At 37.3% G+C, this 24727-nt stretch overlaps 1 protein-coding gene across 1 annotated transcript in view; it reads left to right on the top strand.

The window, feature by feature from the left end:
• cdkal1 (CDK5 regulatory subunit associated protein 1-like 1) overlaps positions 1 to 24727 on the top strand; it is a 256495-nt gene that overhangs the window by 92292 nt on the left and 139476 nt on the right. The window contains exon 8 of the mRNA XM_015383909.1: positions 10850 to 10953. Coding sequence (XP_015239395.1) covers positions 10850 to 10953 — 104 coding nt within the window. The remainder of the gene's footprint in view (positions 1 to 10849; positions 10954 to 24727) is intronic.

Below are 24727 nucleotides of genomic sequence, written 5' to 3' on the forward strand. Positions count from 1 at the left end.
CCCCCCCTTCAATCTTACATTCCAACCAGCTATATTAACACTGGGAAGAGATGCTGTCCAGAATTGCTTTACACTAAAGCAAGAAACAGATAAGACCATCCAGCACATGATTTACATCAAATTGTTGCTGCTAAATGAGCTAATAAACCATCTCATTTAACGCATAGTGACAGATTATCTCCTACAAATATGTTAAGTGATATTTTGTGAACTATTTCTCATTTCAGGTTAGATTCTTAACTTTTAGAAGTCTGTCAGATTCCACTTAGGTTGAGCTCAGAAATTTTCATAAAACACAAAACTATACGTTAAGTGAAGTCAAACACTAGGATTTAATTCACTATGTTGAGATCTATTCTAGAAAAAGTGCAATCTCTCCCTCTCTGAAGTACTTGCTTATCAGGAAACATATTGGATGCTTGCAACCCAAACAGCATTTTATGCCTCATTTGTTTGGCTACTTCTATTCAGTTAATCCTTTTTTGTTTATTTCATTATATTTTTTCCCCCAATTCCTACTGTTGCCATATGTATCTACGTAACAGAGAATTCAATTTTGCTATTAAGTCACATTGAATATCACATGATTCCTTTGTTGGAAGCTTTATTCAACCACAATAATATTCCATGTTTTCTGTGCTATTTTCTATGTTTGTGGTTTGCTTATGTTCATACTGTAAACAATTTAGGACTGGTTGTTCATTTTTAATAGATCTTTATCCCCCCAAATGTTCAGCTTATGCAGCCAGCAGTCACAGTAAAAGATTTGACAAATGTATTATACAAATTAACACAAAAGCAAAACTAGAAAAGAGGGAGTAAAGATGATCTTGGTGGTTTTACATCAAAATGTATTGTGAAGATACTGTGATTTCCCCACTGTGTAAGTTACCTGTTTTCTGCTTCCTTTGTCTTGGTCCCTTAACTTCCTTTTCTAACATCCAGGCCGACGCACAGGGACTAATAGACAATATCACATCTAGTACTGAGATGCTTAAAAAATGATGTTGGAATCCCAGCTGCATAAACTAGAAGTCAGTGTGTTTCTTGGTGGTCAGGTAATTATTAGCTGAGTTCATCAGCTAATTAAACTGATACAATAACTCTTACTTTTATTTTCAAGCATCCAGCATCCTGAGATGATGAAGTGTCTAGCAAAGCGTAGTGTCAGATTATTTAATGTCATCCTGTCATTTCTATGGTATTTCAGTCACACTGACACTGTAACCATGCTCAAGAAGTTGGTGTATGTGTCATGTTAGACGAAGAATGGGCTAAAAGCTCTTGGATCTCATTATCATCATTATTTGGTGATCAAACTGTAAGGATTATGAAGGTGATGTAAAAGCGTCTGGTGTTGCATGCCATTAAAATGAATCAATGATGTATCGTCTGACCAGGATATTTTCTGGGCAAAGAAGGTTAAGTTGGAACCGTTTGAATATCGGTACCTTTGCAGCAAATTGCTACTCTTTGTGTAATGTTACTGACATAAGATTCCTCTTTAGCGCAGCCATGAGAGCGTCTACCATCGTCTCCTTTCCCTGCTCCCCTCTCCCTCTTTTCATTGTCTAACTTTTATAATATTTTTATCAACACCCACAACTGTCTGATCATATATTTGTGGAGAGAGATATACGTGTTGGATTTCTTGGATTCGATATCGCTGCAGCAAGTAGTACAGTCCGATATCTTCCATCGTGTAGTTGCTACATAAATGGTCATTTTGTGCGTACAGCTGTTTAAATTGCATTGTTCATTCTGGTTCTTGCATGTTGTTTGCAGAGATTGACGGGAAAAAAAAAAAAAAGGTGGAGTCCCATCCAGGTGTTTGAAACAGCAGTTATTTCAACGTTTTAATATTAATGTAAAGAGCATTGACTTGATCATATATTTGACATATTTCCTCAGCATATTAAAGGATATTTTGATTTTGATTGGCTCAGTTTGTTTTACCAGCTTGACATCTCTATACATGGTACATTGTTTGATTAAAGATCTTAATGTTGGTCTCAGGCAGCTTTTTTGAAAAATGAGAAGTGTTTCTTATACGTCCATGGGGGCTGGGCACCTTTAAGGCGTATGGCACAAAAGAAATAAACTACTGGTATATTTTACTATGCACTACTGAGGTATTGCATTCTCTTCTCTTTAAATATGTTCCTCTTTTTAATGTCTTATAAGCTAAGTGTGCTGAACCTTTTACTTTTTTGTTCCTGTTTAGAGCTGGTCACTGAACTAACCCTTTTTTTTCTTAGAGAAGCAGAAATTGAAAGCCTTCTTTCGGCCATGGAAAAAAGCGGCTGACAGACTGTTCTGATCTGCTTCAGAAAAGCAGAATTACTGCAGAGCGAGGGGTGTTTACAATAGGATTTCTGATCACGTACATACATGTGCAGGATTGTTGTAATGCATGGATGCACCCAATACACACAGTCTGCTTTGATTTTACACTTTAGTTCATGTTCAACACATACATACACCCTTTTTCTCTGAGAAATTCCCTTCTTTTATTTTCTTCTTGACACACATGATTGTATATTTACTCCATCACTTTCTTTCTCTCGCTTTCTCTCTCTTTCTCATGCACCTACTCACACAAACAAACTTCTTCAAGCCATGTATCATAGTGGTCTTTCATGCTGTTTATCAAACCAGTGTATGGGTAGTTTTCAGCTCCAGTGGTCTGAACATTTTATTCCATTTCACTCTTCCCCATTACCCAGCACACAAACACTCCAATATATGCCTGAGACTTTGACAAACACACACACACACACACACACACACACACACACACACACACACACACACACACACAATGTTCGTTCAGTGTTCTCTCCACATGCACTCAACAGAAGAGACACTGATCTCCCCAGTATATCCAAAAGATTGATGTGTCTCCTTGGGCAAAATGAGATTTTGTGTCATTACAAGGTAATACGCTACACAACCCCTGAGTAACTGAATTAGTTCTACTGTGTCACAGCCAAATGAAGTTTGTACATAGGCATACACATGTAACCACAACTCATCGTCTTACGCGCTCTTTGCACAATCTAGTTTCCTATATAGTCTTTTCAAGTGATAAATGGTGAACCATCAAAATACGCAGGCCTCATTTCACTAACCAGGTATCTTCAGTAATCATTCAGCATTTTTGTCTGTAATAGAAGATGTATAAATGCTTTCCACTAACATGATTTGTATTGGGAAAACTCTTGCATGTAACCAAGACATCGGTTTTGAAAGGGCACAATCCAATGTTGTGCAGGACATCAGCTGTTTATCAAGTGTAAAAGAAATGCAAACCAAGCAAATCTTTAAAAGTTTGCATGCAATCTTCAGACACCAGCCACATAAAGATATGAGTGAAGAACACTGAAGTTTTGTGATTCCCTCACTCAATTCTGCATTGAGTGAGGGAAACTCTGTTTGCAAGAAGAAAAGTATCCTTGTGATCACAAGCCCCTGTGAGCACAAATGTGACCCAACAAACGAATAGATGTTTCCGATTTGCCCTGAACTTTGCAAGGGCTGCTTAGCTGCTTATTGATTGTAGTACTTTTAAAGCAATGGAGGCAGAGACCGTGTCCTCTGTTTTGGTGTCTCCTTTGATTGGTACGTTTCTGGCTTGCCTTCTATCCTGTTTGGTTTTTGTGTGATATCTGCATGCCTATTTTCTCTGTCAGGCATGTTTCTTTTTAATTTGTTCATATCTATCCGTCTTTCTGTCTGTGTAGTTTGAATCAATCTAATTGGAAACTGAACCCCGGACTCAACGCTATTCCTGACATTTTGAATTGAAAAAGCTTCCTGGATGGGAAGCGAAACGTCTTCCAACTTGGAAACCAAGTCCAGTGGATTGCTTTCAATTTTTTTTGGAAGGAAATTTTAATCGGAATTAAAACCAGCAACATTTTGATGAAACCTTTCCATAAAGGTCACTAGTCCTAACTTCACTCAACTATAAAGCCTCATTATAACTTATATAACTTATGCCCTAGTGCAATGGTAGAGGGATGCTATCTAAGGTTGGTAGATGTTGGGGACTGGGGTTACCGGTTTGGGTCTTGTAACACCAGTTTGGATTTTTATCACGGAAGGTGATAGAGGGCACTGTCTAGGATGACAAACACTGTCTATGTTATCCTTTGGAGCATAAAAGTGCTTTGATTGACATAAGACTAAGGTTAAGACAGAGTAAGAAAATATAGACATAACATTTTTACAAATCGGAAACTGAACCTCGGAATCAACGATATTCCTGACATTTTGAGTGTAGAAAGAAAAACCTTTTTGGAATAAATAAAATTACACATCTGGTATATTACTGGATGAATGTTTTTAAACATCTGTCCAGTGCTTAAACCAACAGAAGGCCAAAAAGCAGCTGAAAGAATAAGAAAATTGCTGTCACTAAACAACCTCTAGAAATCCAGCCTTTTAGAGTTTAGAAACTCACGTTTTATGCCTTACATAGGGCATCAGTTCAGTCAAAGTCAACACACTTATTTTAACTAGTCTTGAGGATATAACACAGAAGAATCAGAGAAAGTCGTGTTACATTGGTGGGATTTACAAGTGCCCGGTGCTGCAGTAGGTGTTATCAGCTGTTTAAGCTCTGGTGTGTTTCTAAGTTCAGATCTTATCTCTCTGCAACACTTGTACTGACCACCAGTAAGCTAAAGGCTCAGCAATGACTAAATTGCCATTCTTTTCTCCTAACAATGGCCTTATTGATCTTGCACTAACATAGTCTAGAGGCCTGCCTAAAGACAAAACAAGCAGTCATAAAAACAGTTTCAGTGTTGACACAAAGTCGTGTTTTCACACACAAATGCACATGACCTTGTAGGCATTCCTGGGCTGCATTTTTTTCGTAGTCAAAACAACAAAGGCGTTTGTTGGAGGAGTTTCCAAAAAACTGAACCCAACTTCACAATCCCTCAAGCATGACACTGACTCAAGTGATTCAGTCAGAAATAGAAGCCCCCTGCATTTTATACACATGCACCTATACACAAACCATGCAACATTATCTGAAATTATGTAGATCACAAGGTTCCTTTACCTTGTGAAGGCCCGGAGTGTTAAATAAGTGAAATACCAAGGAACCATTAGGACAGGGGGCTTCAGGACTCACTGTCCAACATGATTCAGATGTTTACCTTTCTCAGCAAACCTGAATCAAATTATTTCATTAACTACTTCATGGCCATTCAGGGCTCAATGAAGCCCTTTAGTCTACCATTGATTTAAATCAAGAAGTGAAACACCCAAAACATGAAGGATAGTATGTCCTGAGGATCATGTTTGAAGACCCCCACATTAGGGGAATGTTATTTACAATTTTGAACAAAATATTCATTACAATTCCAAAAGTCCAATCTGTTCTATCATCTGGGCATAATTGAGGACTTGCACAAAATTTTGCTTAAAAGTTGAGAAAAGATGATCAAGAAGCTTTAAACACCTACAGATTGATTTAAGCCTAAATTCCCATTATGGATTAGTATATTAAAAAAAAACATGCCCAATGCTGCCTTCATCAGGGTATTTGTTGTGCTTGGGGAGCACCCATGTAATTTGAAGTGGGTTAAACTGCCAGACCATTTTTTTCAGAATAACTAATCACCCTCTATTCATTGCTCTCATTATGTGTTTTCTGCATTGTGTTGTCATTCTTTGTTCCCTGACTTCATATTATTTAGCCACCTCCACTTTGACTTTGAGATGACACTAACAACAAACTTACAGGCTCCATGCATTGTTCAGACATATAATAGGAGATTTAAGACATTGTTTGCTCATATACTCACTTCTTCTGTCTCCAAGTCCCATCAATAAGAGAAGTGAATAATCTGTCTTTACAATATGAAAAGTAGCCAGACTCCCCCTGTACACTTTCAGCTTTGTTTTCTTAATTACATTTTGAAGCAAAGCCCCTTAAACACACGCATGCTCTTATTTGAATACACCAATGGCCCAATCTGTTTATGCATGATGCTGTTTTCTAATCAATGTGTAGATACTAAATGCTTATCAGAATGAAAACATTTTTCACTCACTTCCAGTGTGTCTCTTTAAGATTCTGCAAAGAAGAATATTCTCATGTGTATGAGTCCGTGTGTCAAGGGAGGTTTGCAAGTAGTTTACACAGAGAAATCTCTAGACTTTCTTGTTCTTGTTACACTTTAAAGGCTACTCTAACACAATAGTCTTTGTCTAAAGAATTACCTATATACAGTATTAGATACACAAGGGAAGTAGCCTTTTTCATTCTAACACATTAATGAATTACCGTGATGTCAGGTGTAGAAGCCACCTCTGTGGTTTAATTAACAGGAATAAAACAGAAGGGTTAGGACAGGTAGAGAGTAGGAAAAGATGGTAACAGATGGGAGGTTGGTGGCAGAATATTTATTTTGAAGAGTTCTAGACAAATGTAAGCTTTTAAAAACTGGAAAAAAAAGGAAAACTGGTTAAAAAAATTCCATAAGGAGGTTGTAAAGAGAAGTTGAGAAGTCTTAAAGATTACAGAAAACTGTATTTTATGTTAAATAAGTGTTAAATTGTTGCTTAATGTCGCATTTGTAACAGACTAAAACATCATTCTGAGTGAATCTGTTGGATTATTTATATACTTTATTAATTCAAATAAAAAAACTGTATATATATATATATATTTTTTTTTTTACAATTGACAACTTAATGCAAACAGAAAATATACAATATGCTCCATATCATAAATATTTTATGTTTCTGGGACCTAGTGCTGCACAATACTGTACATCATGATAATGTCATTATGTCCAGTACTGGGATCACAAGGGAATGTTTGGTCGCATAACAAGTATGTGGTTGGATGCTATGTTTAAGTGTCTGTATTTTACAATCTGTATATCAATATGTCTGGTCTGATAGATGAATTATATATAGTTCTAATGTCTGAAATAATACCTGCTGGTGAAGAAAGAGATGAGTAAGGAAATTATGGGTAAATCACAATCAATATTAATATCACTATTATCAACAATGCTATTGCTGTAGTATTTTTTAGTGCATGCCCTGGAGCCCTACTTTAACATGCGGTACCACTATCCTTGAGCCAGGATGGGCTACCATACAATATTTTGTTGACGTGTATTATTCGATTTCTACATTAATTGAAGACCCTACATATCTACCTGTCTGCAGAAGCTATGACAGCGTGCAGGTAGGGTCTGAGTCTCTCCATCAAAAGATCCTGAATCAGCTTTTCTGATTGGTTGAGGCTCCAGCATCTAGTGGCAAAAGTTTAATATACTAAACTCCAGCAACAAATGCTCGGACGCCAGAACTCTCAAAATGCGCCGCTCCTCGCGCTCGTACACGCCGCTGGACGTCTTGAAGCTGTCCTCCTTAGACTTTGCATGTAAACCAGACGCCTGGCCGCCCTTAATGCCTTCGGTGTAAAATAGCATTAGGTGTCTGAATTAGCAGCATTAGCCTGATGAATAACCAAGAGCAATGTAGGTTGATGGTCAAATGCTAATATTGGGACTACTGCGCTCGGTGGATGACCATTTAATATTTTTCAATGTTGTTTGGTTTTATCAGAATATCTGATTGCATAATGACTTTTTGGACAGATTAACTCTAATATTCTTGAAACGTAATGTGTTTTTTGTCTCATCTTGAGATGTATTTTTAAAGTGTTTGCATTCCAGAGTAGAATATGATGAAAATGATGAAAATATGAGTCAGAGCAAGCTGCTCTTCAGTCTAGCTTGAACCCTAGAGATTGTGTCAGAGATTCGTGTTTTATTCAGTTAGTCTTACAGTGTCAGGTAGCTTTTGTAGTTTGTTGAAGCTTGTGGGAAAGTCCCCTGTGTTGTTGTGATACTGGACAAATGTTTAACAGCAGTGTGCTCACAGCCATATGAACAAATGTGCACTTAATTGATGCAAATACTGACACTGACAACCAAGCCACTGACTGTCTCTTGAGATTAATGTTGATTTGATCCACTCAGCTGGGCCTGATCACATTAGAAAGGATGTACCCCCCAGTGGTGTGTGTGTGCGCATACACAGAACCCATCTGTCTGTGTTTTCTCAACTTAGATGCTGTGACCCAGCTACCATCTTCAGCAGCCAGATGGATGGATGTTTATGGCTGGTTTCATTAATAATGTTGCTGTCAGTGTGTAAAATAAAATTCAGTTCAGGATCATTATTTTTTGTTTGTTTTTTAGCAATAGAAAATTATAGTGGAGAGTACTAATGTTATAGAAAAAAAGTGGCACCGGCATGACATGAAGTCATTCTCTATATGCAATTTTAAAAATCTAATCAGTAGAGCTCCTCCCTTACAGCCAAACCCACCTGTTCTCTGATTGGATTGTGTTTACATAACTTTTATCAATCACAAGAGAGATGTTTTTTTTCTCACGATATTTGGCAACTTCTAATACCCCTTTAGCAGATGGGAAAAAGCAACTAGCAGAAAAATGTAGTGACTGTTTTTCTTTGTGGTGTTCTTGACTTTAATACGATTCAGTTGTGCTCTTCCCATGATCATTTATTATATATTGTAGCACAAATCCTCAGACATTTTGTTTTGAAAGGTGAAAAAAATGTTTACAACTACACATTCTGGTTATGATCACGAATACCGTAATTTTCGGACTATAAGCCGCAGAAGATAAATTGCATAATTTGTACATATACAAGCCGCACCGGACTATAAGCCGCAGGTTTTTTGTTTAATTACCACATGGTTCGTGCACAGAGAAGATTGTCGGGAAAGAGGCAACTTTCTCCTATTTATTAACATTTCATTTCAACACAATTTGCATATTTGCATACGTTAACTGTTACAATTCAGTGCAATAGAAGCTCCCATTTATTAACCGGTACATTTGTTTCCCATAATGAGGGTGTCACACAAACTGTCTTGCACTCGCAATGTCCGTCTTTCTCGCTGTCGTTCTGTCTCATACCACTCGCGGTAGAAGTCTGCTTCCGCGGCTACCGTACTTGTGTGTTGAAGCAAATATGACGTCAACATGGTGGATTTTACCATCCACAGATAGTAAAATCCATAGATTTAGGTATTACCCTAGTGACTGTTAGCTGTAAAAGTCCATAGATAAGCCGCATTGTTATATAAGCCGCAAGGTCGAAAAATGGTGTAAAAGTTGCGGCCTATATTCCGAAAATTACGGTATTTATTACTGGAGTCTGTTTCTTTTGATATCTATCATAAACTGTGTGGATTGGTCTTATTCGTTTTTATTAACTCCTTTATTTAAAATACCTTGTTTTCATTGAGAAGTTTTGTAGAGGTTCCCCTCCCTTTTCTTTCAACTAGTTTTTCTCCTTTTTGTAGTTGTCCAGGGAGCTTAGGCATTCTACTTTTGTTTTGTTAAGATAAGAATTGTCTTTAATTTTTAGTCAGAGGAGGGTATTTTTGTTTGTTTCTTCGTCTAGTAGACCCCGATGTTTAATGCTTCCTTTCTGTTTAAGTCGTGTGCAGAACCCTAAACTAACGAAAATAAACAATATTTTATGTGCCGTCAGATTTTGCTCTGGTTTTTTTGTAGTTGTTTACTGGATTCCTTTAATGTTTTTTGTATTGTGTGTTAATGGATTGTTTAATGTTAATGGTTCTAACATGAGGGTTAATTAGAGGGGTGTTTTTATTCATCCAGGGTTGTTGATCTGACACAAAGCGGTTACAGCAGGTATTGTTAAACTGCTAGTGAAGCTGTTGTTTGTGTTAAAAGCTTGTGTTGTGTTCATTGGCAGGCATGTGAAATTTGCATTGTGCCTGTATTCATTTTGCATAACATGTAAATAAAATATCACTGATACATGTTTGCGTTTATTTTTTAACCACTGATGTTTAAGTTGTCAAATATTTTTTTTTATTTTTTTACAAACTAGAAGAAGAATATAATAGTTCCCTGTATTAAAACTAAAGCAGCTGAAAACCGTCTGTCCTGTTGTTGAACCCAGTGTGACAGATTGGAGGTCAGAAATAATTGCAAATGCTGTACATATTAATAGAGACCATTCTGAAGCTTTTCTCTTGTGATTTACACACTTGAATAAAAACCCCTTTATCTAAGACAAAGTTCCCTCCAGACTTCATGCTTCTGCATCTTAGTGGGGGACAGCTATTCTCCATTTTCTTTTCACTTTTCCCTTTCCTGCTTTATTCTTCTCCAACTCCAGTCTTTTCACGCTCAATTTAAATGCAGCTTGCTATATTTGAAATACAAAACAATGCATTGAATCGAGGCTTTCCATGCCTCTCTCATTCTAAGAGACAGCTGGTCATATAGTCGTATTGAAATTAGCAAGTCTTTGTGAGCGTTTGACTCTATTTTTTTCCTGTATTAAGCCTTATCTGTGAAATCAAATATATGAATTAAGGGAGTTTTTTTTTTTTCAATTAGCATGTTACCATTTGTTTTCATCGACATTTGCAACAGAGCTTAGTTTAATTCTTCCCGTTTCGTTAGAAACAATTAATATGCTAAAGATGAAACTGTTTTTTTCCGCTTGGCTTTATATTTTTCACATATTTATACTCTCTAAATATGCTTTGTTTTTTATGTCTGGTATTTTAAAACCTCTGTTTTAAATGAGGCCCATATAAATACAATTTTCATAATGAAGCAGAAGCAAATTCAGTTAAGCACTAAGTGGTCATATATAAGAGACGCCATCTTTACAGGCTACAGCCTCCAAAAGTTTGTATTTATTTAGTTTATTTTGTGGGGAACAAAAAGAGTTCCTTTGTAGTGATGGGCTTTCTCTTTCTTCTTTTTTTTTGTGTGTGTTCATGTTGGTCCAGGTGTCTGAATGCATGTACTTACTGCAAGACGAAACATGCTCGAGGAGACTTGGCCAGTTATCCCATAGAGGAACTGGTGGAAAGAGCCAGGCAGTCCTTCCAGGGTGAGTATCCTGCTTTTCCTGTGAATATTTCTTATAATGATATTATGTTTTATTATGGGGAATAAAAAAAAATCAATAAAAGAGAGATCGTAATGAGAAATTACCCAAAATCATATATATTGACCCAACTTGTTGAATAAATGAACATGCCTCGGTATCCGTGTTCTTGGACAGAGGCCTGTGAGGTAGTTTAATTTATTATTCAGTGGGAGCCCATGAGTGTTGCTCTTTGTTTGCTGTGCAGTAGCAGCGTATTTGTGTGTCCTACCAGGAGGCTCTCGGTTTTAGTAACACATGTTGATGTTTTTATTCTTGGGGAGAGGCTCCTGCCAGTTGGCCCTAGTTTTATGCCAGAAGAACAGCTGTTGTGCCCTGGCATCTGTTTCTTAAGAGCACACTCCCAGAATCCCAAGCTGCACAGCGGGCTACTTTTCCATCAGAGCCGCAGGCGGGTCAAACAAGGGCAAGTTTACACACTGATAGCGCAGGAGTCCTGCGCTCTTACCTAGGAGTGGTGTTGTCATCAGTTTTAGGAATTAATTGGCATGTATTATTGTCATATTGGGATGCATCTCATCACCTTCATTTGAAAGAATTAGAATAACAGCAGAAATAACATCATGGGATTGTAACATGGTTAATTAGGTTAGTTTTATTCAAGTCCAAAATTTAATAGAGAATGAGGATTTCATCTCTATTTCTTGAGGTTTCACAATTACAAAATAAGATCAGATTTATTTCCAAAATATATAAAATTGTTCATGTTCTGAAAAACGCTTTTGGTCATAACGATATTTACAGCAGAAGAGCTTCAATATATATATATATATATATATATTTTTTACAGTAAAGAGATGTGAAAAGGTTTTATTCTTTTACAAACGCTTTAAATATTTGGTTATTTATTTGACTGCCGCACATGAATGCGTTGCACTTGTAACCCCTATGCGAGTCCAGCCCAATGTTTTGCGGAAAAAAATAAATATTTAACCTTTATGCCACATTTATGTCTTCATAAAATGGTTTCTGCAGCTTGGCTTATTTTTGTAGATCTATTGAAAGAGTTAATTACAGCATTATTTCAATCTTATTTACGAAAGTATTGGATGTGCTGGTAAACACCCTAAGGCTATTTGGACAGCCTGCTAAAAACAGCCTTAAATCTACACCAGATGACAACAAAATGTTGAGGTCTGAATCCGGTGCTTCTGCCAGTGGTCATTCTCAGTGTAGATTTTCCCTAATTTGCTGATTCACAAAAAAAAAAATACACTCATTTAATCTGCTTTTCTAATCTAAATTGTGAATTTTTATACCGTAAGTATATTATCATAATAAATGTGCTTTATAGCTTAGTTTAAGGAAGTTTTCCCGGTTTAAAGTGGAAGGTATTTATCTCTGCTATGTTAAATAAAATGGGACATTTTGTTTCTGCACGGCACCTACATTTGTTCGAGCCATTACTTAATTTAACTTTTGTTTTGAGGAGGCTCCTATTATATAGGAGGAATCCAAACTAAAACGAAGACGCCCTTGTGAAGGACAGCTCTTAGTAAATCCCTCCCAGAACTCTCCCAAACAGCTGCATCCATGCCACTGCCACAGGGTGGGCATTGAAGGGCAAACACACCAGCTGCCCAGACCTTCATCTGTGTCTGTGTAGTTTTAACATATAGGTGATTTTTTTTTATTTTTTTTTTTGGAGAAAATAAAACACCCCGATCACCGATTGGGAGACGAGAGTTGGTAAACAGTCACAGGTTTCCTAGTGGAGTTTTTTTTCTTCTTTTAATTCAACAGAAAATGGAATAACAAGATTTGATTATTTGTTCATTGGATATCATAACTCTGTGGCCAGAATTACCCATAATGTAACAGATCTTTTCTGTAACCATAACAGTCAAGATTGGAGCTGCAATGGAGCGATGTTTTTTTAATTATGTCCTGCATAACAAGGACATATCTTTACAATATCAACAACTGGCTGCTGAAAGAGCTTTTCTTTAACAAATAATTTTTTTTGTCTTACATCCATAGTTGTCTAATTGGTTGTAACCTCTTCCAGCTGACTGTTATTCCTGCCTTTGAAATCGGGCTCTACCAGCTCCTTTCTAGACTGATATGCTGTAACTCAGTCTTTCTGGTGAGTCTAGGTAAAGCAGTCTGACGAGATGTCAGCTATTTCTATGTGTGATGACATTGTAGCCCAAGACTAAAGCTTCCCTTAAGGGAATAAAGTGTACAAATTAACCAACACTGAACCTTTATTTTTTTTATTTCTGTTTTACAAACTCTCTCTAGTCATCAAGTTGCCCGGTGCCCCTCTCCAAAACGTACACACGGCTTTCCTTATGCTGCATTTTTCAAACTTGTTTTACTTAAAATTGCCATTCTGCTCAACTTTCTTCACTCTTATCTGCTCATCATATTTTGGGGGCTGCTTGGTCTGAGTGTCTAATTATCTATAGGGCTCATTAATAAAATGATATTGAATCATGAAATGCTTTAAGCTACAGCAGAGTTATACATTTGCTGTGACAATATGTAACTCCAATGCCTGTAATCAGCCCCCTTCTGGTCAGAGCTCCATTATATATCAAAGTTATCTTAGTTTTTCTTCTTTATTGTTTGTCTAACACACATTTTGATGTCGGTTGTTTTTTATTCTCCTGAAAGAACAGTCTAATTGTGCCCATTCTGAATCCTTTGTATCGATGATGTAGGGCTGTGCCAAAATATATCTACCCTCTATTGTTTTGCTTTTGGTCATCACATTTCATATCAGTCAGACCGCAGCCTGTAGCTTACACATTCCTATGTTTTTTTTTGTTTTGTTTTTTCAGATCCTCCTAACTACATCATAGTCGAGATAATTTAATGAGAAATTATATCAAACCAGTACAATCCATATCCTATTCTCCATTTATTTGTAATTATCATTAAATCCATAAACCAACACTGCAAAATGTATTTGATTTGGTTGGTCCTGATCATGTTATGCTCTGGTTGTTATAGCAACATCCAAAATGCAACACACATTTTCTGTTATGCCTTTGCAGTCAAAATACTGCCCTTCATTGTTTTGGTATGTTTTGTCCTTACACTGATTTATTATGTGACATTTATCCTTAGATCTAAAATATGTTAAAGAGAGATATTGAGGGAAAGCCATAAAATATGACTGCTGTCAGAGGTTGAATTTTATAGTTACACAATGAAGGACCTTTGGGAGCTCACAGAGTCAAATAAAAGACAATGAGAAGTGAGACCAAGAGGAGTGTGAGATTTTAGTGTTAGGGCGTAGTGATCAGAGGTCATTGATTGGTTCTTTATCACCAACTGGTACCAGAACGATCATCTTTAACTCAAATAGTTTTCAAAGAAAAGAAGCAAGCATCTACAGTTTGGTGACCGTTACTTCCCAAAGGAAAGCACTGAAATTATTTTGTTTTGTTTTCTTAAACCTTATATAATTTCGATAAACTGACATGACCAATCTAAAAGCAGTTTTACTAAAAACAACACAAGTCTAACAGTATACAGCTTGTTCACTGAAGAGCATTTATATAATAATAAAGAAATGGTCTAAAAAGAAATTTAAAAAGAAGTTCATTTTGATCGGATTTTATTCAGATCAAATCATATTAATTTCTGTCCAATCCAGGAACAATGCATTAAGAAAAGGGTTATTTAAAGATTTTATTAGTTAGTTATGTTGTTTTTAATTTGTGACTTGGTGTTAGAAAGCTTTCAGTGGACTGTCCCTACTGATTGGCATTATTTATAAGCAGGTTTAATCAAAACAGATTTTCTTTATTCAAAAATATTCAGATTTGTACTCTATTTGGTCATCTGATGTATATATTTTCTGTTGGATTTGATTTCTGTTTTCATAAACAGATGAAATCATTTGCCACCTTTCTAAATGAAAGGCACAGTATTTTCTCTATCAAATGTTTTTGTTAGGTTTTGAATTACATTATAGCAGTGTAGCAATTCCCCTATTCTCTCTGTCTCACTCTATTAGCCACCTTTTTCTTATCTCAAATAAATTGAGTCTTACAAATCCACACTGCAATTTGATTTACTGTTTGATCCATTTTGAATAAAAATACACTGAAAGTATGAATTGCTAATTTTGAGTGGCCGACCTGCCAGTTTTAGAGCTATTTGATTGGTTTATCTCAGGGAACTTTGAAAGGATTTATGGGATTTATTCAAATGCTATTTGAGGTATATGGCTCTCATTTCATCTGGAAAAAGGTGGGAGAATGTGAGTGCACAGCTTTTAAAGTAATCTGAATTATTCAAATGTATGAATGTATAATTTTTAACATCAGAGGGGTTTGTTAATGCATGCAGGTAATGGAGGCTGTGAATGTCATGGCAAATGACAAGCTTGTGGGTGTGTATGTCTGTTTGGGAGAGGAGTGGAGAGGTTTATATGTGGAGTTATGTGTGACATGTTGAGAAGAGGAGAGTGGGCTGGCCTGTGTGTCAGGAGGAAAGGGTGCATCTTAGGGTGCATCTTAAGGTGCGTATTTGTCAAAGAAATGAAGGTGTTAAGTCTGGTGTTTGATAGTTTCTGAAAGTGGGAGTATCCTCCTTAAGTTCTTGAATAAATGATAGAAATCCTCTTACTTCGGGATGTTTTTCTAGACAAAGTATCCTAGTAAACATTCACTCTTCATTTGTCTCTTCATAGTGTTTTAAGTTTTTTCACTACCAGCTTTTTAGATGGTCTAATGGTCTGTTTTTCCCTTCCTTGATATCGTGCATTGTGACCAAAGCGCTTTAGACTTTTCATCCAGTCCTTGGTTTGATTTTACAGCATCATCTCAAGCAGACTGTTGGAGCCGATCCCAGCAGACTTTGAAAAGGAAAAAAAAAACAGCCTGGTCAGGTTCATGTACCTGTGGCCGGTTATGGCCTTAAAATTATTTCAGAACAGCAGAGCAAAGATGTGTGAAAGATTGTGAAAGGAAAATCCAAAAGTATATAGCTAAATATAATGCAGTTATTTAGTATATCAGATAATATATTTAATTTTGGAGTTTAGGCTATCCAGTGGTGGTCATAAGGATAGAAGCAGTCTGCAGCCTGGACAGCTTACCTGTCTATTACAGGACAGTAGAGACACATAGGAAAAACAGCCACTCCCACCCATAACCAAGGATAGTTTGGAGAGGATGGAGGTCCATTACACACAGCTGAATAATAAATAAAACCAGGCTTTGCTTAGCCTGCATCCTGGCTTTTTCTGCTCAGTAGGTGTGGTTACATTAAGCCAGGTGTAAGTAAGCAAGCTAAATGGAGACCATTTAGCATGCTCACAGATTCATTGATTTAGCAAATGTTAGCAGATCAACTTAATGCCTAAATAGCCTAGAATATATATTTCCTGACCCCCTCTCTGAACTGGAAATGTCATGTTTATCAGATGAACAGTGGAAGCCAACATATCCAGATCTTTAAATGTATAGATTGATATCAGTTCTATTATCCCAACATAAATTTTCTGTGTTGTAATGGTTCTTTGACTTTCATGCAGGAGATGGGTATATTATGAATGACATCTGACATTAAAAACTGCGTCAAAAAATGGATTTGACTGACATCCATGTTTTTTCTGTTATGTTTTTATTCCCAGAATTAATGGTAGCAGTCAGCATCACAGATCATCTGAAACAATAATGAATACTGTAATTCTCATAATAATTTTATGTATTTGACTCAGTCTTACCTGAATGTTTTATTTTTTTATTTGTTGAGATGTTTTTGTTATTTGGTTTTTTAACAGCAGCTAGCAAGTCATGTGAAATATGTATAACCAAAACCAACAGGCAAGATATGTAACCAGAGGTTTTGTAAAATCATTGGCCACAAAATCATATTGTGATTTTAAAATATCACATTTTTTCATCACATTGATGCTGGTGTTATGCATTAAAGAAGAGCTTACATGTTGGGGCCAACAATTCAGCTCATCTTTTTGTTAGCAATATGCGTTTCCTTCTCAGACTAAAGTAAAAAATCAAGTCAGCTTTTTGTTTGATAGCTTTAATGTGATAGCTATAGGTAGCCATCATTATTGCTACCTCTCAGGAATAACCAAGGCAACATATTCCGTGAGATGCACTAAGGAGCCAGGGCTGACCAGAGAGAAAAGCTCTATTTTTGTTTTGGTCCCCAAACTCCTCACTGCTGCAGACGCCTTGTCATTTTAAACTGTCACCAGGGTGTGTTTGAAATGACCCCGTCTAAAACAGGATGTGACGCTTCCTAGACACAAACACACAAGGATCATTCCAACATGACACAATACATTAGCATGTGACATGCATCGCAGCAATCATGACGCAACTTTGTTTTTAGACTCTGAGGCTTGAGGCTTGCATAGAGCAACATTACATTTATTTATTGTGATAAAAGAACATGATAATGAAACATTTATTTTTTTCTTATAATTATATAACTGGATGTTGGGAATGATCTTTCTGCTCAGATTAGTCCCTACTTCTCATGCACTGAAGGCAAAAAAAAAAGCACTAACGTTAACAGACATCTGCTTTCTTCTCATTTCTACATGACTGCTAGCATCAGTGTTAAACACTGATATTACGAGAAATGACACTGCTTAGATTCAGGGTTCTAGCTGGGTGATATATAGACACAGATAGACAGATGCATGGGTGAGCTCTTTGGGTAGGTCTAACATCTGTGACAGGTGTCAGCTCCTGTTTGCCTCCCCTGCTGAGTTTAGGCCAGAAGAGGCTGCCAAAGTTTACCGGCCACAATCCTGAATGGCTGAGTGGATCATTCAGGTTGTAAGATATAGTTTAGTGCCTTTGCATCACACCTTGAATCGGATTACAGAAGGCTCAGTGAACCATGCAGGGGAAGACTGGTCATCAACTCAAAACAGAAAAGGTTGGAGAGAAGAATTTGATCTTGGAGGAAAATAGTTTGACAGATTCACTCGGTCAAAGCAGATGTGATTTTTGATAAGCTGTTAGCATTATCAGAGTGCCGAGACTGAAAACAGAACTCAAAGCATAGAACGACCAAGAGATTTGAATATTGAAGGAGGCATTGATCACAGTTTAGTTACGGAAGCGCAATCTATTGAAAAGAAGGGGAAAAGTGCCGAGCATGCAGGAAGGAGTACAATTTTCCTGTATGAGGGCATTCTGATTCATTATCCACTGCTAGAGTTCTCATGGAGGAGCTAAAATGGATTTTCTGAATCGCTTCCAGGCCAATAACTCGCTGATGTTTTGCACACAGACAGAGGTTTTCCCCATGTGTGCAACAACTGAGATATAACCCAGACTACAGCAACACAGAGTGCGCCAGGGTTCAGCCATACATTATGTCACCACTCCTGTACCCAAGCACTATGCAGCGATAACCTGTCATGTGTGCAGAGCTCTGAAACATTTCAACAGATGTATAGCGGTGTCAGTTGCACTGAAATCTTTTTTTTCCCACAAGTACGGGCCAAATTTCAAAAGAAAAAAATAGCTTGCTCTAAGCTATACAAATATGCACACCAGGTTTCATAAACTAAACTTGACTTCAACTGTTACCATTGTTCTTTGCTCTCTACTACATGCTTTTCCAGTATTAACACCTGATTTTTCTCTCAAAATTGATATGGTAAGCCTTAGTCTAGTTTAATATTAAACATAAAAGAGAAATAATACCAAAAATAGTGTAGTTTTTGTTGTCTGATCTACATGTTCTGATGCAGAAGCATCTCAGTAAAATTGAAGAGAATTTAATTCACTTCAGAAAGTGGTGCTGGCGTAAAGTAAAAACACCTGATATATTTCAAGGAAATATATAATTATTCTGACTTATAGCTAACTAAAACCAAACAATCTGTTTCTCAGATATATGGAGTATTAATAAAGACATTTAGCAAAGTAATACTGTATCACATTAATTTTAGTGCACTGTGAAAATAAATATATGTACTGCACAGCACACACACTCAATAATTAGTGCTTGTTTTGCATGAATCACTGCATTCATGCAGAGTAGCACTGAGGCAGTCAGACTGCAGCACTGTCTGGGTGTCCAGGTTACTGTAATGATGCCCTCAGTTTATTTTTTTCGTTGGGTCTACCTCTCATCCTCATCGTCCTAATACCCCACAAATTGTCTGTTGACTTTAGGGTTTGTTTATTTAAAGCCAAAAAAAAAAAAAAAAGGCACATGCACAACCCTGTAACCGAGTGTCTGCCCTAAATCCCTCAATCACTATATATATAGTGCGGGACATTTAATAGTATTCATAGGGAACTCAGTTAACTGACCGTTTGGACAGATCATCACTGCTTTTTGCTCCCCGTTGGTCAGGTAACTCCTCCTCTACTGCCCGGTGCCTGTGCCACCTTTATTAGTCGCCGCTGTCGGGTAGCGATAGCCTGTGGCGACCGCGGGCCGCGGTGGCAGCAAATACCATAATGCTTTGCGAGGAGAGCTCTCTATGCAAAGCATTCTGGGATATATCTGCCACTTCTGAGGCATTTTCTTATCAGACACTTCGTACACACTTATTCTCTTACGACCCTCTGCCACTTTTAAAGAACTGTGGTGAGAAAGGTGAGCTTCAATGACTGTCTGAAACCGTAGCTCACCACACATATACGCCTGAAAGTGCTCATGTTCAGAAAAAGACAGCTAACGGGACAGCCTTACGTAAACACATCACCAGAATGATTAAAAATTAGGAGGACTACTTATTTAGAAATAAGCACATCCTCCACTATACCTGTAAGTGAAATGTTAAGAGCTGTAATGTCTTCCTAAAACAACAGCTGATATGTTTCCAGGTCATGACTGGGTTTGACCTCAGACTGAGATGCTGATTTCCAAATAGGCTCTCCTCTTTACTGGACTCTAATCTTCTCAGGTTCATGAAGAAGGAACGATTGGAACAATTATGTCCATATCCTCGACATGTCTGTAGAACCTCTGACTCCAGTTACCAACTGGCATGTGCATATTTTCTTCCTTCCACTAAACTTTCCATTTATGTGCTTTGATAAAACCCTCTAAATAAACCTCATTCTGGTGTCAGTGGCTATCGGCTATAGACATTTAGAAGCAGAAGTCTTCCCCACAATGATAAAGGTAAAAAAACACAAGAGTTTTATTGCTTTTCTTTGGTTTCATATTATACATTTTCAAGAAAATTTAAATCTCTTTTTTGTAATTGCCTGCAATCACATTTTTTTTAAACATATTATATTAATCTTTTAATCAAACCACAATTTAGCCTAATCCTGAAGCTCAATATAGCTTTATTCTGAGACATTCAGATTACATTGTTGTAATTTAAAATGGTCACCAAAGGTGATTTAGGACAATGTTAAAATATTGTCCCCTTTAATGGAACCTTTCAGGACCACGTTCCTTTATGATGGCATAGAGACTGCAGAGCTGAGGGTTTTTTATTTTATTTTATCTCCTCCTTGTGTTTTTCTTGTCTCAGACAATTAATTATAGTTTTAGAAAATATGAAGAAAGATGGGCTTTTGTCATCACTAAATAAGGAAAAAAGGAGCCAGTAGATCACTTTTTTTTTTTTGCTATTTGTCCCATACACACAAGGAGTCCTTCCTGAGGCTTTCTCTCCAGGCAAGGTTTGTGTAACCCAGCTGCAGCCTCACCTCTAGCACAGCTCATTATGCACGGACATGAGGCTCTTTGTGTGTTCATATGCGTCTGTCTGTTTATTCTTGGTTTGACAAGTCGAAAGCCACTGGGACAGTAAAGAGGAGAGGGGACTGTTATTTTCTTTTCTCAGTTCTTGTGCCATTTTATTTATATATATATATATATATATATATATATATATATATATATATATATATATATATATATATAGCTGGTGTACCCCTAAAGTTCAGCCTAACTAGTGCTGTCCTTCATTTGTGCCGCTGCCCCTATATTCTTCCATGACCTCTTTTAATTCTCTCCCTGAGCTGGACAAAAAGACAGCAGAGGGTGGTGTGTGCATGCGCGTGTGTGTACCGTCTCCTCCTGTGATTTAGTGCCAAGCTGGCAGCCGAGCACAGTGAATAGGGGGCCCCTTACATACAAAGAGAGCACATATACACAGAGACACACGCACAACTCCCAGTCAATGCCAGACTGCAGGCCACCAACCACACACCTGGCATGCTGCTATTATGTCACCAGTGTGCTGTGCGTCTGCGTGCGCTAGCGTGTGTTTGTGCGGGATTGTGTAAGTCCAGCAGACACCATCTGCTCCGTCCTCTGTGAACTTGTCCACACTTTTCCTCTTGCTGTTCCACTTTGCCACATTAGAATAGTTCACAACCCGTTGGTCTCTTTATTTTACTGTACTTCCACTGAAATGCACTTTGCTACTAAATACCATTAGGTTACTCCTTGGCCTCACTGGTATTTACAACTGTAATGGCTAACATGCTCAATTGCTGTGACACTATGTGACAACCTTAATATGCAACTTAAGATTTCTTTGCTATATTATTGGATAAATGCATTCAGTTAAACATTTGAGTTTTAAAAATTATTCTCCTGAGGCACTTTTTGAAAGAAAAAGATACAATAATTATGATTGAAGAACTGACGGCACCTATAAAAGCTAAGATAATCTTTCTAATAAAGGAAGAAAATTGTATTAGATTGTTTCTTTGAGGTGTATTTGAAAAAAAAAATATTTTTTTTTCCTTTTTCTACTGTTAGATATTATTTCCTTACACTGATCATTTTTTCCTGAAACGTTTAATCTTCCTGATATTCTCTTTACCTATTCACACCAAAAGGCTTCTGTGTATTAGTGTTTTTCTTCTGCTCAATATACCGTAGGGGGGAGGGGACACCTGTTCCCCGCTCAATCAATAGGTGGCAGTAAAAGACTTGAATTTATGTTGGAGCCATGTGCTTGGCTCCCTGGCCCTGTTTTCTGAGAGTCGCCTTGTGCCTGGTAAAATGTTTAACTGCTGGAAATCCTCTGACTCACATTTGGGTTTTATTTCCTTCTCCTAGAGCGTCTTTCTATTTGTACACCTTCCCCATTTCTTTAGCTGTTTGGCACATTGTTGTTCTATCATGTAATAAACAATTTCTTACTGTTCTAATTCTCCAAAATGTCTATAAATTACTTTAATATGAGGGAACATGAAAATTTTTCTCTATTGGCTCTCCGTCCAAAGTGTTTATTTTCCAGTGATTTGTCAGAATAAGTCCAGAACTAACTCCCATTTTAAGAGGGAGATCCTATCACTGTATATTCTATGTCCACAATCAAGTCCTAAGCAGTAAAGCCTATAAAAGCTATACATGTATTAACCCCAATGGAGTTACAGTGCAGTAAACACACAGAGAGGAGCAAATAAACATGCAAAAACATGTGGCTCAAATTATGAGGTTTGTTAGTTTCCATAGAAAGTGTTCACTTAACGGGGGGTTGGGGGTGTATTTATCCATTTAGTTCAGGTTGAACAGCATTTAAGTGTTAGAGCAGTCCCATTAACGTCTTTGAATCTTAAAAAGGTCCAGATTTCTCTCATTTAGCTGGATTATTTTTTAAGATCCAATTATTAGATTGTAACCTCCTGGGCATTAGTATCCTGACCTTAAGACTCTTTATAATGAATATTCACCAATCATCTTTACAATCAGTAATCTTTTAATGTTTAATATTATAATATTAGATTTTTTCTTAAAGCTCTAAAATAGCAGAGCAAGATGTAAATGTAACCTTTTTAAATCTTAAGCAGGAAACAGAAACCAGTTTTCAAACTGCTTCATCTTTACAAGTCACTCCATAGAGAAAAAACAAAACAAACAAACTTCTGATTATTTTTTTTCTTATCCGTTTAGCGGATTCTCTAAAATATCTTGTGCTAATTATTTTGTTTCCACCACCAACTCTACAGTCTTTCACACTGAGGTAGGGTCTGTAAAAGAGTGATGCTTTTCTTAACCGTGTGCTTTAGCACTTCTCTTAGAGGTGTTTGTGGTATAATTTGCTCAAAAAGTTTCACAAAAAGCGACATAGAATCCTGTTAGTTGTCCCAAAAAAAAAAAAAAAAAGATAAATTCCCTTTGTAATTTCTATGACCGTTACTTTTCCAGCTCTCTGTATAAAGAAGGGCTACTGAAATGTTTTATCTAGTGTGGACTTTTATGTAACTCCCTACATTATCTTTGTACAGCTGTGTGCTCAGTCAGTTGCTGGATGTTTGATTCAGGACCCTGTGTTTGCTGACGGAGTGGAGGGTTTGAATCCACAAGTTTGTTACCACTGCTCTCATGATCTTGCCCCTAACATTCTGTGCTGCAGCTGCACAGACAATCCCTCCATCTTAGCCTTTAACAAGTGACCCACTCAAACTGAGCACATCCCCCACTGATGTGCATTTAAACAAATGAAGCCGGCAACGAGTGGCAGCAGTGGTGCTGGATTTGAGTGCATGCTCTCTGACTACCTCCCTTGGAGGCTTACAGACATAACATCCACCCCTCCGTGCAGCCTGGGGTCTCAGTCCTGTCACTCTAATGTGAATGAGCGCTTCCTAAGACTGACTTAAAATATAAAAGGAACAAGATAGATTAAATATTTAACATTAATTCCAATTGGTAAAAAACTAAAAAATATCTATGATCCTATCAAATATTGATGGTCTTATTACACATAATGCTTTTTGTTAAGATTTGTCTTTTATACTGGAGGATCTGCTTTTCTCCAAGCCTTGTTAACATTTTTCCTCCATAGATTTTACGTCCAGTTAAAGTAATTTCACGTTTGTCACAGGCTGTGTTTCAAGGTTTCATAGATCATCTTAAGCTTTATATATAATCGACATGTCTGCAAGGTCTGCGTGGCCAAATTGTCATATTTAGCTTCCATTCCCCGCGCGGCGTCCATACAGGTGGAATATCTGCACCATGCACCTAGAAAAATTGGTCTCTATATGGATGCATCTGTGCAGAGAGACATAGCGAGTGGGCAACAGCTTCTACCTGCAAGGGTTTGATGTAAACATCTAGAGACATCTTGTGATTCAACTCATAAATACCAACAAATATGTAACTATGTCTGTAACTATCAATATGTAACAAATATGTCTGTAACTATCAACAAATAGTGAATAAGTCTTGCAAATAAATGACTGTTGCTCTTGGAGAGCACAAAGAGGCTTTTAAAAAGTTGTAGCTCTGTTTTCTACTTTGCATGTAGTTTGTAGTTGTAAGCTAGCTGTTTGTGCTGTACACGCCCCCTGGAGCTGGCCACAATGGGCAAAAGGCTGCAAACATTGTGACAGGCTGCTTATTTTCGGCCATGATCGTATGTGCTAGGAGAAATACTCAATCCTTACCATTTGGAAATCAGTAGTCTTGCCTGCAAGCTGAATTATCGGGCCATTTGTGAGTTCACAAACATAAATATCCAATTATGCTCCTGCTACAACCGTTCAAGAACCAACCAAAAACAAGTCTGCCAATCACGTTGCAGAATTATGGTTTAAGGCAGGACATACATAGCCTGACGTAGTCCGACTCAATTCTAGTCAGAATATGAGTCTGATACTGCTCCATAGAGCTGTGATTCTGGGCCTACAACCAATAAGAGCAACGGAGTGCGTGACGTATCTTAAGCGACGCATACCTGCTGTCCACAAAAATCAAAGCGTGCAGTTTCACGCCTAGAATAAGAAGATGAGACTTGATCGCGTTTCTCTGTTCCTCTTTTAAAATTAATTTGCTGTCG

The sequence above is a fragment of the Cyprinodon variegatus genome, unplaced genomic scaffold, assembly GCF_000732505.1.
Source record: "Cyprinodon variegatus isolate N-32 unplaced genomic scaffold, C_variegatus-1.0 Scaffold297, whole genome shotgun sequence".
NCBI classification, from domain to species: domain Eukaryota; kingdom Metazoa; phylum Chordata; class Actinopteri; order Cyprinodontiformes; family Cyprinodontidae; genus Cyprinodon; species Cyprinodon variegatus.